At 34.1% G+C, this 16,552-nt stretch overlaps 1 protein-coding gene across 2 annotated transcripts; it reads right to left on the reverse strand.

Annotated features, from left to right (window-relative positions):
* Positions 1 to 3,801: 3,801 nt before the first annotated feature.
* Positions 3,802 to 16,364, reverse strand: LOC125074963 (isocitrate dehydrogenase [NAD] subunit gamma, mitochondrial-like). Of its 2 annotated transcripts, XM_047686449.1 has the most exons (8): positions 16,032 to 16,364; positions 11,881 to 11,995; positions 10,469 to 10,620; positions 9,245 to 9,389; positions 7,796 to 7,938; positions 7,193 to 7,344; positions 4,947 to 5,171; positions 3,802 to 4,761 (listed from the first exon to the last, which is right to left on the reverse strand). In XM_047686449.1, the coding sequence occupies exons 1-7, from the start codon at positions 16,268 to 16,270 to the stop codon at positions 4,951 to 4,953; spliced, it is 1,167 nt and encodes a 388-aa protein (XP_047542405.1). In that variant the 5' UTR covers positions 16,271 to 16,364; the 3' UTR covers positions 3,802 to 4,761; positions 4,947 to 4,950. The 2 variants fall into 2 exon arrangements, with proteins under 2 accessions (XP_047542405.1, XP_047542404.1); XM_047686448.1 differs by lacking the exon at positions 3,802 to 4,761 and having other exon boundaries at positions 4,801 to 5,171.
* Between the last annotated feature and the right edge of the window lie 188 nt (positions 16,365 to 16,552).

A 16,552-nucleotide genomic window follows, 5' to 3' on the forward strand; every position in this document is an offset into this window, starting at 1 on the left:
TATAAAAAAATATAAGGATTAAGGAATATTAGTAGATATAAAATATAGCATTAACATACATTTAATACATAACATAATAAAACATCAAATTACAACAGCACGAATAAATATATGTATTTATATAATTAAACGGATACAGTACTATTCTGCTGAACTCACTTCCTATCCAGAGACCGATTTTAAGTTTTGAAGGATAGTGTGGTCAGTCAGGTGTGGTCATAAATTCAATACAGGATTATTTACAGGAGCTAATACTTGTTGACTTCCAAGCAGGATATATTATATACATACATATATAATTGTATTTAGCTAACATAACTTTGTATTCTAAATTTTGAAAGAGAGTAACTACTGAGTCACTTGCCGGTTCTTCTCGGTTGAATCCACATTGCGAACCGGAGGTTCAATTAATATAGTTTGTAAAATTCAAAAGTGCCTGTAAAAGCCTACTTGAATAAAGTATGTTTTGATATTTGATTTTATACATTGCGAACAGATTTAACGAATGTAGTAATCCAAGTTCCAGTCATGATTTTTTTTATAAATCAATAAAGTATCACCAAAAGATACTCTACTGAGTTGCGTGACAAGTACATAATTTATTAGATTTTATATATTGTAGTCAGTGTCTGGTGTGATAAGAGTTTGTTCTCCCAGAATGACTCTATAAAGATCACAAGATCTATATCAGAGATGTTATGGATTTATAATGTCTGGGTAATGATGCAATGTCTGTAAATGTCCTTTTGGACTAAGGCTTCCTCCACCACGCTACTCCAATGCGGTTTGGTGGTACACATGTGCTGTAAATTCATTAAAATTCACACATACATGTTTCCTCAAGATGTTTTCCTATATGCCATGCACGAGATGACTTAATATAAATAAGGCACACGGTAATTCGGTGGTGGTTTGCCTGTGCCTGAACCTTTAATTATCCGTAAAGATGCACGAGTTCTAATTTCTTGGCCATCTCGGCCATGGATAAGGATCTATATGATTAATATCGGTTTCAGGAAATTTACGATTTTTTTGGAAATTTTAAAAGAGATTATTACAATTTACAGTTTAACTATATTATTTAGTATTAGACATAATATGCCGAGATGGCCCAGTGGTTAGAACGCGTCCATCTTAACTGATGATTTCGGGTTCAAACCCAGCCAAGCACCACTGAATTTTCATGTGCTTAATTTGTGTTTATAATTCAACTAGTGCTCGGTGGTGAAGGAAAACATCGTGAGGAAACCTGCATGTGTCTAATTTCAAATTCTGCCACATGTGTATTCCATCAACCCGCATTGGAACAGCGTGGTGAAATATGCTCCATGCCTTTTCAAAGGGAGAGGAGGCCTTAACCCAGCAGTGGGAAATTTACAGACGGTTAATGTAGACATAATAATAGAAACGAAATCTACTCTATATGTAAAAACAAAATCATAATAAAATTATTTCTATCGTATTCGATTACGGTTTCGGATATATATTTATTTCGGATATCCGAGCTGTTACGGAACTCCATAACATCCCTGATCTATATGCCCGTACAACAGGAACCGTCACAACCAAAATATTACACATGTTTAAATATCGAGGCATGTTCGACTTCCAGATATTTCCATTATAAGTCTTTACAACGTCACAGAATACTAAATAAGTAAATCAATTTAATTTCTTTCTACACTTAACGAATACAGAGTAAAAAATACAGCTTATAAGACGACAGCCTTGCTTTCTTTTGCCACTGGTATAATATTAGCTGAAAACATAAAAAAACATACGTTAATTATACATTCTGAATTAACTATTTATTAATAAAATTATTATTCAAACTAATTGCATTATATACCGACAGAATCTCAATATTTTAATGAAACTACATACCATCACCGAGCTGATAATAGAATGAAACATATTTTATAACAAATCTAGTATAAGTATACTTATTATAGTATACTTATTAGAAAATATGTCAAGAAGGGGTCAGGCTGTCTAAAAAAATCCTGGACAGACTGTTTTAATATTTTTGATATAATTTTTTTTTTATTATCAAGCAAGTGAAGGTAACTGGCATCCACATACCCGCTTAAACCTGACAACCGTAGTAGTTAAGTAGTTTGTCCAGGTAAAGAATAGGCAACCCAACGGCTGCACATTCTATATGTTTGATACTTTAAGTCGGGATAAAAAAAATATCTTGATGTTGCATTTTTTAAAAATAATTAAAAACAAGACTGTTATCAATTATTTTTCTTGACATTCTTGACATATTTTCTAATATACTAGATTTGTTATAAAATATGTTTCACTATATTATCAGCTCGGTGAAGGTCGTTTTAAGTTCGGATCTTGATAAATAAAATTAGCAGGAATTCTAAATACTTTAAATCTATAAAAATAAAAATAAAAATTACCTTAAGGGGTCAAACAGGAGCTGTAGTAGTTTGCTCAACTTAAATAAAAGGGGTAAAGCCTTTACTTGAGTAATACCTATTTTACGAAGACAAAATAACTTCCAAACTAGACATATATTAGTAAAAATCTATGATTACACCAATTGTGAACTTTAGTTGTTCTACGAACACCCGAGAAGGTTCACACCGCATACTAAGATATTTTAACGAGTTTTTCGTTCAAAATAAACAAATTATTTTATTTTAATGATAAAGTAGGACTAATGACCCACCTGATAGTAACCACCCTCTACCAAGGACATTGGCGCCATTAGAAATATTAAACATTCCTTAAAACACTGCGCCACTAAACATGGAAGCTAAGATGTTACACTGGTTCACCCTTGTGCCTGTAGTTACACTGGTTCACCCCCCTTCAAACCGAAACACACTGTTCCGCGGTAGAATATGTCAGTACCTACCCAGACGGTCTTGCACAGTTTTATAAATATACACGCTGTTGGTGTTCAACTTTATATCATATTCATCACTGTCATAGCTGGATAGAGCGATACTATCTTACGGCTTGCCTTGGTATTTCCATATTTGCGGTCATGATAGACAGGCTTTCTCCAAATCCTACCTCTAAGTAGAACTGTTCTCAATTCAAACATTATCTACATAGGTGGTTATGTATTTAAAACATTTCTAAAAAAAAATTCTAATTAATTTAATTGTTTTTCTGTCTCTACACAGATCCGCCACGAAACTCGGTTAAAAAACGGTCCTGTACTAACGGTACTTGGAACTACACTATCTCATTTACAGACAAATATAGAAACCTACTAAAAAATAATTGACCTTTGGAAAAACCACTAGAGACTGCTTTTTTATATATTATTTTGCCTTCAAAACTGAGCTTACTATTTACATATGTCTAGCACATATAAAATACTTTTACAAGCATTTTGTAAGTAAAAAGCAATAATTTCTACCTCACAGTTGGCAGCACATTGCCAATGCTCACAATCAAATAGACTTAAAAAAAAAGTATGGAAGCGTTTATCTATAATATATATATAAAGCGTTCAGTCTATTTCAACAGATTTCGTTATAAATTAAAAACAACTAAATACGAACAAACAATAAAACAACAATCTAAAATTTTTGTATTTATTTGTTTACAAACTAAAATAAATATTTAACAGAATACTCGGGTAACTAGTTTACGACATGTTTTCGAACAGAAAAAAAAAACACACACACTCTAAATTACAGATAATATATACAAAATTCGTCTAATTATAATATATATCCTATAATAAATACATAAATGGTTCAAACGAAAAAAAAAAAATCACAATTTGAATTCCACTCAAATTACAGAAGGTTTACTTTGAAAACCTTTTTATATAATCTGTGGTTAAATAACGATAATGACAGATACAAATATAGCAAACTACAATTGTCTAATATTACTAATACATATTAAATATTAAAAAAAATAACGGTTTTAGTCATTTGCTTGAAATTCAAATAATACTAAAAAAAAAAACCATTTACACTTTTAAGATCACTTGTCAAAATAATTTAGCAAATAATAATGTCTCATTAAAGTGCAAGGATTGCATTACTAATGATGATATAAAGTTCGGTTCAGATAAAAGCGATTTTAAGTCGGAAATTTAAATATAATAATTATACATTAAAGCTACAAGTTGCCTTCAGTTATTTAAGTACATGACAATGACAACATTAATAAAAATAAAACCGAATACTTATATATTTTTCTGTATTGACACTTGTCATAGCGTTGCCAGTTGCAAAAAAGTGTTATTTTTTTTAATAATTTAAGTATTAAGGCTCTCGACTCGCAACTTCCAATTTGAGTGTTTAAAGTGCAGTCAAAGATTACTCAACAAAAAATCGCTTAAAAAATCGCTATGGTTTCAGCGAATTTCGCTTAAATCTGAATAAACCTTATATTATATATAACTACAGATAAATTAAAATAGCATCAATGTACTGGCAACAACGAATAATCACTACGGATAATACTATTTATTTGTAAACAAATAACATTTTATATAAATTACTTAACTGTCGGGAAAATGTCAGTGAATTTAATTGTGCATCAGAGTTTACAAGTTCGTTCCATTTTTAAAATTACATTTGACATATCGTCATTAATTGACAACAGATTCTTTTTTCAAATTCATATTATAATTTAACTTATATTGAAAAGAGATATCATTATTAAATCCTTCTCAATTTATCTCCATCAATAATAAACTATTTGCATTTCTTCGATAGATCTATCTACGGGTTATTAAGAAAACGGACAGCCAATAAAAATAATCAGAATTATCATGATAATACATTAATATAATATTAAAGTACATAAAAAAACTGTCGAGATACCTTAGTATATTTACTTTATATGTACAAAAATTTATATAAATTTATAATGTATTGAACGAAGACTCAATTCTTTGGACATTACCTTAAAATACTTCCAAATGTAATTAAATTATCATGATAATTGCTAATTATACATTTAGCAACGTCCAATATTACCCATAATGTTGTTGACCACTTCCGATGAGGAGGCTGTACCACCCACGTCCGGGGTGAGGACCTTGTCGACGTTGATCGTTTTATTAACGGCCCGTCTTATCAGGTCAGCGTGGAAGTGGTGTCCGAGATGTTCCAGCATATCGACGGAAGCGTTAATCATAGCTATTGGATTTGCTATGTTCTTGCCGGCTATCGCTGTGCCTGGAAAGTTAAAGTACAATAAATTATGTGTGACAGCGAAATGCCGCTCACCTGGACTCGGCTATTTTTTATAAAACTACTATACCCTGTTCAAGTTAACTTGATATTTTTGACAGACGGGCTAGTGATGAGAAACAGAAAATATAATATATATATCAGTGGATGGAACGATGCAATGCGTAATTCATTTTTTTTTTAAATTATTGTTTTAAAAAGAGTTATACCAGCTAAAGTGACCCCAACCACTAGCCAAAGAGACCTTAACCAAAAGCAACCCCGTTCGTAACAATAACTTGACAATGATTTTTAATAAGGATTTTTGTAATCGATATTTATCGCAGTTACTGCCTGTTATTCGCGTCCGACCGATGTAACATTGTACAAGCGTCTATTATTTTCAGTGTTTCTATTTAAATTTTATTTTGAAGCAATAATATATATTAGAAAAAGTCTTAAAATATTCTTTGAAATTTTGTATTCTATGTATTTTTTTTAATATTTATACCATTTTTAAGACCATTAAATTAAGAAAATAATATGTTCGTCATTACAAAGTTATGTCGATCAAAAAAAAGGACATCTGTAAAAAGATCAAGCTATCTTGTAGAGGGTATAGAGCTTCCATCATTCTGTTCTAAATCAGATTGGTGTATTTGATTCCATCAGCATCCACAAGTAGCTGACCTTTCTGGCTTCACATGGACATACAAAGAATACCAAATTTTTTGTTGATTTTTTGATCGTTGATGAGGAAGGTCGAAATTCACAGCTTTTCTCTACTTCCTCTTGAATCTCTCTGTCATTGATAAACAGATCAATGAAGCCCGCATTATAGTCTGTTGCGTAGTTTAATAGATGTGAGCGTAAAGAGGCCGGGAACGACTGTGTTCTACTATGTCGAGATATATATATACACATATGTATATATCACAGAGATATTACCCAATTCAGAACATAACTACATACTGTATTAATCTATAAAAATGGTCAGACTATATCATATTATGTAAGATCTTTATCAACCTCCTAAATGGTTGGACTAATTTTGATGATTTTTTTTGTGGGTGCTGCTCCAATCGGGAAATAATTCAATTCTCCTTCGAGTCAGACAAAATCAGCAGCTATTATATCCTTCATATCTCTCCAAAACTAAAATTAAATTTTCATGAAGCGAACGGGCAGTCTTATAGCTTAAACAGCAATCTCTTACGGACCACTTTTTGCCAAATCACCATCACCCCCCCCCCCTTTTAACACCATTGGAGAGGAGAAGAGAGGAGATATTATAAGCGCAGAACGTCTTTATCATCGATTTAGACAAGTCTAGATACCCTATATTTATTATAAAAACCTATAGTATAAAAACTGATTCATCTTTTCTATGTACACCTACAAACATCATAATTAGATAGATAGATAGATAGATAGATAGATAGATAGATAGATAGATAGATAAAGTCTTTATTTGGATCACACCACATGAGTAAAAATAAGAAGATAAAAAAGAAATGACAAAAGTAACACATAACTTAAGTTAATTTATGACGTAGAAAGAAAAAAAAAAATAATAATAAACAAAAAAAAAAAAAAATAACTAACGTACAAAAATATTTACAAAAATATTTTGCATCTAATTTTATTTAATCTATATCTATTAAATATAATTAGATGCAAAATGGGAATTGCATTATTATGGAAACACAAAGAAAAAAAAAATAAAAAAAAAAAAAAAATGAACTGTAAAGTGGTGTGGCATCCAAAATGGACAACCTCTCAGTTGAAGCTGGCATAATATTAACCCAGTAATTATTTTAAAATTAATTGCAGTTATTTGAGCAAAAAAAAAATGGTATGGGTACCATACATATAAATACCATGGTAGGTAATACTTTCCATTGGCCTGATTAACTCTCCGAGAAGAGTTTTTTTTGTTTTTAGAGGCACACTTGGTCATCAATTGCATTATCTAGCTTACACGTACGTGGTTGTTACAGTTCGATTAAACATTAGAATCGACTTACCAGTGTTCCTGGTACCGGGTTCGAAGACCGCGTAGTGGTCGCCGTAGTTCCTTCCGGACAGCAGGCCGGCGCCTCCGAGCAGACCGCACACCACGTTCGATACGATCGAACCGTATAAATTGGTCATGAGCATCACGTCGAATTGATGAGGCCTAGAAATTAATCATTATTGACGTTGGTTAACACTGGCTCAGAAAAGGAAATAACCTGACCTGAGAAGAACAAGCTAAGGAAACTCAGCGGATTTTGATTTTTTTTTGCATTGTCATTATACCACAGACTAAAAAAAAAAATTCGAAGGTAACTCTTTCTGTCTGTGTTTTCACTGCCAAGCTAATGAACCGATTTTGATGAAATTTGGTACAAAACCTTCCACTTTCAAAGAGGGCTGGTATCGGCTACATTTTCATTCCTAAGGTCTGACAACTGAACTCTAAAACGCGAGTGACGCCGCGGACGACAACTAATTACATAATACAGTTCATAATATACATTAATAATATCCAAACCCAAGTGGTTATCAAGTTCCGGTTTCAAGCATTACTACCACTGGGTTAATAAAAAATCACTTTAGGAATAGGAAAACAATTGAAACAAACTTGCCTAGCAACAAGCTGCATACAACAGTTATCGATGATCATATCATTGTGTTCGATCTCCGGGTACTCTTGTGCGAGGCGACGCGACGTCTCCAGGAACAGACCATCGGAGAGCTTCATGATGTTCGCTTTGTGGACCGTCGTTACCTGAAAAATCAAAGGAATTAACTTCTTACATTACATTAAATTAACAGCCTGTAAATTTCCCACTGCTGCGCTAAGGCCTCCTCTCCTTTTGAGGAGAAGGTCATGTAGCATATTCCACCACGCTGCTCCAATGCGGTTTGGTGGAATGCACATGTGGCAGAATTTCGTTGAAATTAGACACATGTTTTCACGATGTTTTCCTTCACCGCCGAGCACGAGATGAATTATAAACACAAATTAAGCACATGAAAATCCAGTGGTGCTTGCCTGCACACTTGCATGCGTTCCAACCACTGGGCCATCTCGGCTCAAATTGACTTCTTAATGTATATTATTTATGGCAACAAAACACATACTAATGTAAGTAATATTTAAATTAAGCGCTTACTATATTAGTTTTGTTAACAATAAATAAGTCGTTAGAGAAGAGTACAACAGATTATAAATGACAAATGGGTGTTTCTTCCCGAACCGGTTGTAGACTATTTTCCTTGACAATCAATAAGTAAGTATTACTTCTATATTGAATAAAGATTTTTGAGTTCGCCTTTGACTTTTGATGATGTCGTCCTGACCGATTTGGGCTACGGCGTCCAATCTCAAGAAAGACTAGTCATAGAGCCTAACCTAACCAAGACATACTCTCTATTCCGTCATTCTCATCATCAGAAACAGAATTGTTGGTCCTGTGCCTGAATACCTTCTTGGTCTTACGCTTGAATACCTTCTGGATTCTGCACCTGAATACCTTAGAAGGACCAACGGTTCTACATGCTTTCGAGGCGTGGAAATGTTCACACTTCCAACTAGCAGACTCCAGCTTGGTACCGAGAATATCTCTAGACTAGCACACGAAGGGTTCCGTACCATTACATTATCTATAAAAACGGCAAACAAAGTATGTCTTTTGTATGGGAGCCCCTTTAATATTTATTTTATTCTGTTTTTTTAGTATTTGTTTTTATAGCGGCAGTGTGTAACTATCAGGGTTCATGAGATACAAGCTTGGTAACAGACGGACGGACAGACGGACAGCGGAGTCTCAGTAATAAGTATCCCTAAAAATCCAATATTTTTTTATTTATCAGCCCAACCTGGAGTGTGTAGCTAGGACCTCGAGATCTGCGGCATTACATCTAGCCAATAGACAATAACAATGAATAGTAAATCTTTAAATATAATATTATGAGTATTTTTAAATAGTGACACTTGAGCAGCCTCGTAGAATAAACTAAACGCTTTAAGCATTGGCCCAACAGTGGGACTTACACCACTAAAAATAACGATATAAATGTATATATCTCACCTTCTTCCTGCCGTTTCTCTTGGCAAACTCGAATGCGAATCTCGCGACGCGCTCCGAGTTACTGGCTGTCACAACTTTCATGGACTCGATTACCCCTCGGACTGATTCGTGTTCCAACATGGCGTACTCTCCTTCTGTGTTCTGTCTGAAATTATATACAATATAATTTGAGATAAATTCAACATTTGCTTGCATCGAGGCGTCTGACTGACGACACTGACTGACATTTTAGAAATTCACAGATATAGAAGCAGATTTCAATCTAGATCACACATACAAATACAGCCTGTAAATTTCCCACTGCTGGGCTAAGGCCTCCTCTCTCTTTGAGGAGAAGGTTAGGAGCATATCCCACCACGCTGCTCCAATACGGGTTGTGGATTTATGTGAAATGAGACACATGCAGGTTTCCTCACGATGTTTTCCTTCACCGCCGAGCACGAAATGAATTATAAACACCAATTAAGAACATGAATAATGAGTGGCGCTTGCTTGGGTTTGAACCCACAATGATCGGTTAAGATGTACACGTTCTAACCACATGGCCATCTCGGCTCTTTTCAGTTCCTTGGAGCTTAAAATATGGGGCGATACCCTAAAGTTGTGGATTTTGTTGTCAGGATTGCGTCATATCCTGATTCAGGCGACCCTGAAGCGGGGATCACCTGCACTGCTGTACCTACTAATGAGGAGAGCCGAGCCACCAGAGAAGCGCGACCCGAAACCTTACAAGGGCTGAAAATTTCTTGATAGAAAACCTAATAACTTCAAGTTATCCTGACTCGAGAAATGATCCTAGGACTCTTAGGTCCTTAGAATTAGCTCTCCAGCTATATAAGCTAGCCAATTTTACAACGAGGCGACGTAAAATAGATAGGCATGCCAGCAGTATAGCTATTTAAAAATATATTTTTGCATGATCTTCGTTATTTCTTACGTACCAAAAAGCCCAAAATTCTCAGTGGATACAAAACGATCTTAACCGAGCAACACTGACTGAAGAAAATATCGAGAAGAATTTTGTAAGTATCAGAGAATTGACAAAAGAAGGTCCAAAAGCAGACGCAGCTGTTGATCTATTCGATTATAAACAGATACCCGTACAGAAGTCATAACTCAAACAAGCACTGTGGGTTAGAGTGAGACAGGAGACTGCATGCCGTAACGCGTTACGTAACGAAGCGGTTTATCGCCTCAAATAAGTTATCACTTCAAAAATCTTACCTTATAATAACAACATCGATGTCCTTGTGCCTCGTCGAGACTCCCGGATAGGACTTGCAGTTCAGTACGTACGCGTACATGTCCAATTCGTTACGGAGCGCGACGTTACGTGACGTTACGTACGCCGCTTCGCTCTTAGTTTCGATGTTGCCCTGGAGATTTAAAGCTTATTTTAATATCAAACATCCAAGCGTCTATCAAATAGTAATTGTTGGGTAACCCATGTCCATTCAGGAATTTATCGTTCTCTTATATTCGATTATAATTAAAATACAGTAGACTCCCGGTAATCAGGTCCTTGGCTAATCCGGCACCCCTGTAATCCCCTTTCACCACATTTTGACAATCTTCGCTTACGTAGATAATGCATGATTGAGCAGGTTACAATCTGGGCGCCACCACTATTGTGCTCGACGCGTTTTTTGTGTTGATTGTGATTAGTTTGAATTTGACTACATGTGATTGCTATCACATCTTTATACTTAAGAGTATAGCCGTGATGGCCCAGTGGTTAGAAAGCGTGCATCTTCACCGATGATTTCGGGAAGCCCAGGCAAGCACCACCGAATGTTCATGTGCTTGAAGTGTAGGAAAACATCGTAAGGAAACCTGCATGTGTCTAATTTCAACGAAATTGTGTCACATGTGTATTCCACCGACCCGCATTGGAGCAGCGTGGTGGAATATGCTCCAAACCTTCTCCTCAAAGGGAGAGGAGGCCTTAGCCCAGCAGTGGGAAATTTACAAGCTGTTAATGTAATGTATGTATGTAATATAGAATCATATCATTGGATTTGTAACTTGTCGGATTACAATGTACTCTTTTGTAAAAAAATCCGCACAATTGGGGTCTTACTCTTAGGCAGTACTCTATAATCCGACAATTTCGATAGTCCGACACTATTACAGTTAAACCGCAGATTCAGCTATTATGCATATAATTTAATTTGTTACTTTATAATTAGCGATTTTCTTGTACCAACATCAAAATGCACTCCATTGATTTACAGGCCTTTACAAGGACTTTAACAAAGTCGTGTTAATTTTTTTTTGTTAGTGATTAGTACACATATACATCTGCCACATATAAAAATTGGTGTAAAAATTATATTGGAGATTTTATATGTCGGAAGAGCTTGACCCGGCTTGTTTTTAAAAAAACATGACGTCAGCATTGCTAACGCCACGAATGTCAGGGTTTGGATTTCTATCCATCCTCGAAGATATGAAACTAAACTCAGGAAATATTCTTCTCTGATTTATTCCAAACTGTCGAGGTCCGATCGCTCCGACGGCTCGAACAAGCCTCTGGGTCATGAGAAGTGGGATCGAACAAGCTCCGATCTCAAGTCCACTCCGACATATATATTTCGGAATAATCAGAGTCATAATTATGAGACATGTTCAATTACCTTGAGTCCAACACCATTCCTTTTAATCGTCGTGATTGCGTACTGTACATCGTCGTCATTGTCGACGTTAGGGTCGATGTCGACCAGTTCGAAGTCAACCGGTGCACCGATGTATCTGAAAAGATAATAAATATTAAAATTATATATCTACAGAGTTTATATTTAATATATTTACAATAATACTATGTATATTCGCAGTAACATTGATCACTTTGATAAAATCAGTGATAATCATTGTATGTGCACGAGAAGCAAGGATAAGCTTATAACACCAAGTTTCCGATACCGCAAAGTCAATAAATCCTCTTGGGGCGAGATATCCGTTTCTATAATAAAATTCCGGAGCTATTTTTAACTTTGCCGATTCATAAATTCAAAGCAGTTGTAAAAAATACATCAATAAAAAAAGCATATTATTCAAAGCGGCATTATGTAGACGATAAAAAGGCATGGAGCTAATACTTGTTGACATCCAGGCATCATATAGTCGAGTAGCCATTCACGAAAATCACCTTGCCATACTTTTCCGACAGTACCCAATGGCCGCCATACCACTGCATAGGAGTATTTTTTTCTCGACGATGATTAGCTATGCAAAAATTAGCCTGGTACAAATGGTTGAATTGTTTAATTAAATTAATATATTCGCGTCGGTATGGCGGGCTGTAAGTCACACCCGAGAAGTATGGCATTACGCTACCGCCAATTCTTTTTTTTTCGACTATCTGAAAATACAAGCATTTTTTTGGATCAAACCGTTCGACACTCGTTATTTATCCGCCGCCGCCGGTGCGAGCGCAATGACCATAATTTACCTTTTTGCCTTTACGTAATTAGACCCCTGAAGAACCGCCATACTGGTACAAATGACCTAGTATTTTGTGTCATCATCTCCCGGTCTACTAGTTGAATAAAGTACGTTTTGATTTATGTTTCGAAGAGTCGTTTGAAGCGTCAAAAGCGCAATGGTTTACGGGCCATCTAGCGATGTAAAAAGTCACAGAATCTACCCTGACCCCTTGGGCTGTCGTCCCCACTCCTAAATCAAGTAATAAGCTTAGAAGGAGGGGTAAATAGGTATATTAGGAATTCCTTAATTAATTTGGGGCATTACTACTACTTGAGTGCTTTCAAGTCATCATATATTCTAACGCCAAGCTGAATTACTTAGAATTGTTGTTTTGCAGTTTGAAGGGTGAGTGTACCAGTGTAACCACAGGCACAAGGGGTTACATCTCAGTTCCTATAGTTGGTGACGCATTTTTTACTGCACCTTTTTTTCTATGGGCAGTGATGATCATACAATCAAGGGCATCTTTTGCCCGTCCGCCCAAGCCATAAAAAATATCTACTAGCTGAAGTAATAATAATAATAATAATAAAAATTTATTGAGCAAATTACACTACTTTCACACAACATAAACAACGAAACATAACAAAATATCACTTATCCTAAAATACATCAAACAAAAAAAATAAAAAATAATAATAACTAAAAATACAACTACAACAGAACAAGTTTTAAGAGTAAAAAATTAATAATTAAAATAATATAAAACAATAAATAGTGTGCAGCAGTGTAATTTAGCCAAAAGGAGATCCACTCAGTGAAAAATAGAAACATTGTTGCTTCTACACTGATTTTCAGTGGTCTCCTAATGCTATTGCGGAACTGACAGCGGTAACAATAAAAGAGCGATATTAAATCGATGCAATAAATGATAAAAGAGGAAGAAATATATATATATATATAAAATTAACATAATAATAAAGGCAGCAAGTAGGGCTTGAGACGGTAGTTTGAGACGAAAATTCTCTTAAAACTGCCATGCAGTCTTAAATATATATATATATAAATTTAAATTATAGGTACAGAATATTAAAACTAAAAACCAGCAATGATCTAGTATTGAGATTATTGTACTGCATCGCGAAAGATCGATATTCGATCTCATGGGTCACACGTCTGACTTTACGAAATTTGGTCTGTATTGATTAGTGATTCTAGTTTTCAAGTTGTATTTTACAGCCGTTATTGTAGTTTATTTATTCAAAGATATATAACTCGGATTTTCTTTTAGATTTACTAGAGATAAAAAAAAATGAAATCCAATACAATACAATTTATCGAAGTAAACAACAATAGTACAATAAAGCATTGTTGCATCATGTTGTTGTTGTATCTTAGATTTTCGCGATTATTACACATTGAAATAAAACTAGTTTTTAACGGATTTAATCGCGTATATTAATTATTTTAGCATCCCGACGTTTCAGTCTGCCCGTGACCACGAACACTGCAAAGTGCTCGAAACGTCGGGATGTTAAAATAATTAATATACGCGATTAAATCCGTTAAAAACTAGTTTTATTTCATTTTTGCATCGTCAATATTTCAACTCAACCAACTCGCAAGAAAACTCGCATAGTTGCTCGTTTCAAACAAATCAGATTTCCAATATGAGTATTATTGACGAGTATTATGATATATTCATTAAATGAATCCTAATAAAATTAAAATTTATTGAATTTAAACTTTGTTATATGTTCCAGTATTTTATTACTTGTTATTCATATATCATTGGCTAAAATGCATTTTGTACAGTGTACAAGCAGACAGCAGCGATTACAAGTTTGTAATATATAGTATCTATGTATAGAGGAACATTTAGTCAGCACAGGCTTTTTCGTTTCTTCTAAATTGTTTCGCAAATACAATTATAACCTAGATAGATAAATCACCTTTCTGATGATGAGAGAATTATTCAAATCCGTTAAGTAGTTTCAGACTTTATCCCTACAAACAAAGAAATCTTTCCTATTTATGATATCAAAGGAACTATGCTTTTTTCGGAATATAATGAAACTTATGTGCTATACCAGACAATCTTTCAGATACATTAAAAGGTCGTTGATTGAGTAAGAAACATCTGTCTTTGCATCTTTCGCATTTATAAATAAGTAAGATGTTGAATTCGCCCACAACAGCTATTCTCACGAGAAAGTTGCCAACTACATGTATATGCACAAACACATGTACACTCAATAGTGTGTGTTTATCGAGTGATCTTGTGGGATTTGCTGTCTTATTACATAGAGTGAAAGAATATTTTCATTCAGCAGATTCGATAAGATCATTGCGAGTTCAGACACAAGTGCAACGGCTTTACACACTTTAAGGCATAGCATAGCAGTGTGGACATTATTAATTTTGAGTCTGAGTTTCAAGATTTTTTACTCAGAAAACTCAATGATATTTTAACAGCCAAATCCAGGACCTCGGGAATAGCATAGAAAGCTAACCATTACACAAATAAGGCAACAGATGAAACACACACTCAATACAATAATATTGTAGTCATAACTCTAGTTATTAATAAAACGAGTTAATTAATGAGTAATAATTGATGCAAAATTTGTTAAATTAAAAAATCAACATACATTTCGACGAAATGTAAGAATATTTAGCAATTTTTGAACTTTGAATCACAGAATAATTGTAAAAAAAAATAAAATTCAAATGAACAAATATCACAATTTTAGTCTTCCAATAGCAAATATATTTTTCAACCTGAACTGTAAATTCTAAACTAAGAATTCTTACAACCCCAGTTTGAGCATTAATTTATTTTTAAACAATTTAAGTTTAATTTTAATCTGTATAATTTATACCTTTGTCTTATGTAAATAAAATGTTTATTTTTAATGTATTGATTTTCAGAACAAAACTTAACATAATGGCAACTCTACAATAGCTTATTATAGAATTTATACTTTTCTAATCACATGACAAAGTTTAGTATAAGTATCTTTATATATTTGTATCTCAAATTTAAACAGTAACTAATATATTTAAAAGAATAATAAAATATTATATATTTAGCGTTTTTTTTAAATAAATTAATGCCCAAATTTATTTAATTATAAATAATTAAAATAAAAATTAAATGAAGACAATATTGTGACCATTGAAAACAAGAGAGTTGATGTGTTTGCGATTTATGACCATTATAAATATTATTGTATATTTAGTTAATTTATAAAGGTCACGAACTATTATCATTCTTCTGCAACAAAATATATTCTAATTGACCTTTAGTGTGTCAAATTTCAAATGCGCACATGACAATTATCTGGTACAAGTGACTTACTTGAAAATATCTCTGACGTAACCCATACACTCGGGCCCGATCCCACCACCAGGCAGCATGGTAACGGCATGACGACCACCGTATTGGGCTACTGGGATCAGCTTCTGTTTCCGAATAACAGGTGTTTTGTGCTGCACTTCGAAATCCGAAAGCTCAGCGGGAGCGGCGGCGGAACTAACATATGCCGCACCTCTCAGCTCAGGCAGGAGCTTAATTTTTGACAATAACCTCACAGCCATCCTGGTTCACGATAAAATATCAGGATAAATTCTTTGAAAATGATAATGGATCGTTGGATAACCACAGGAAGAGGAAGGTGAAGTGACAGATTAATTTTTAATTTTCCTCGGTAGATGGCGGTTTTAGTATTATGTCAATGGGTACAATGACAGCTAGACTTAATACCAAGAAAAATTAAAAGAATTTATAAATTAGCTTTTAATAAAATATGTTTCAAACCAAAAGAGTCTAAATCCTATAAATATTCGTTATAAGCCATAAAACAATTATTTTAATGTATT

This window comes from Vanessa atalanta, chromosome 29 (genome assembly GCF_905147765.1).
Source record: "Vanessa atalanta chromosome 29, ilVanAtal1.2, whole genome shotgun sequence".
Classification (NCBI taxonomy): Eukaryota; Metazoa; Arthropoda; class Insecta; order Lepidoptera; family Nymphalidae; genus Vanessa; species Vanessa atalanta.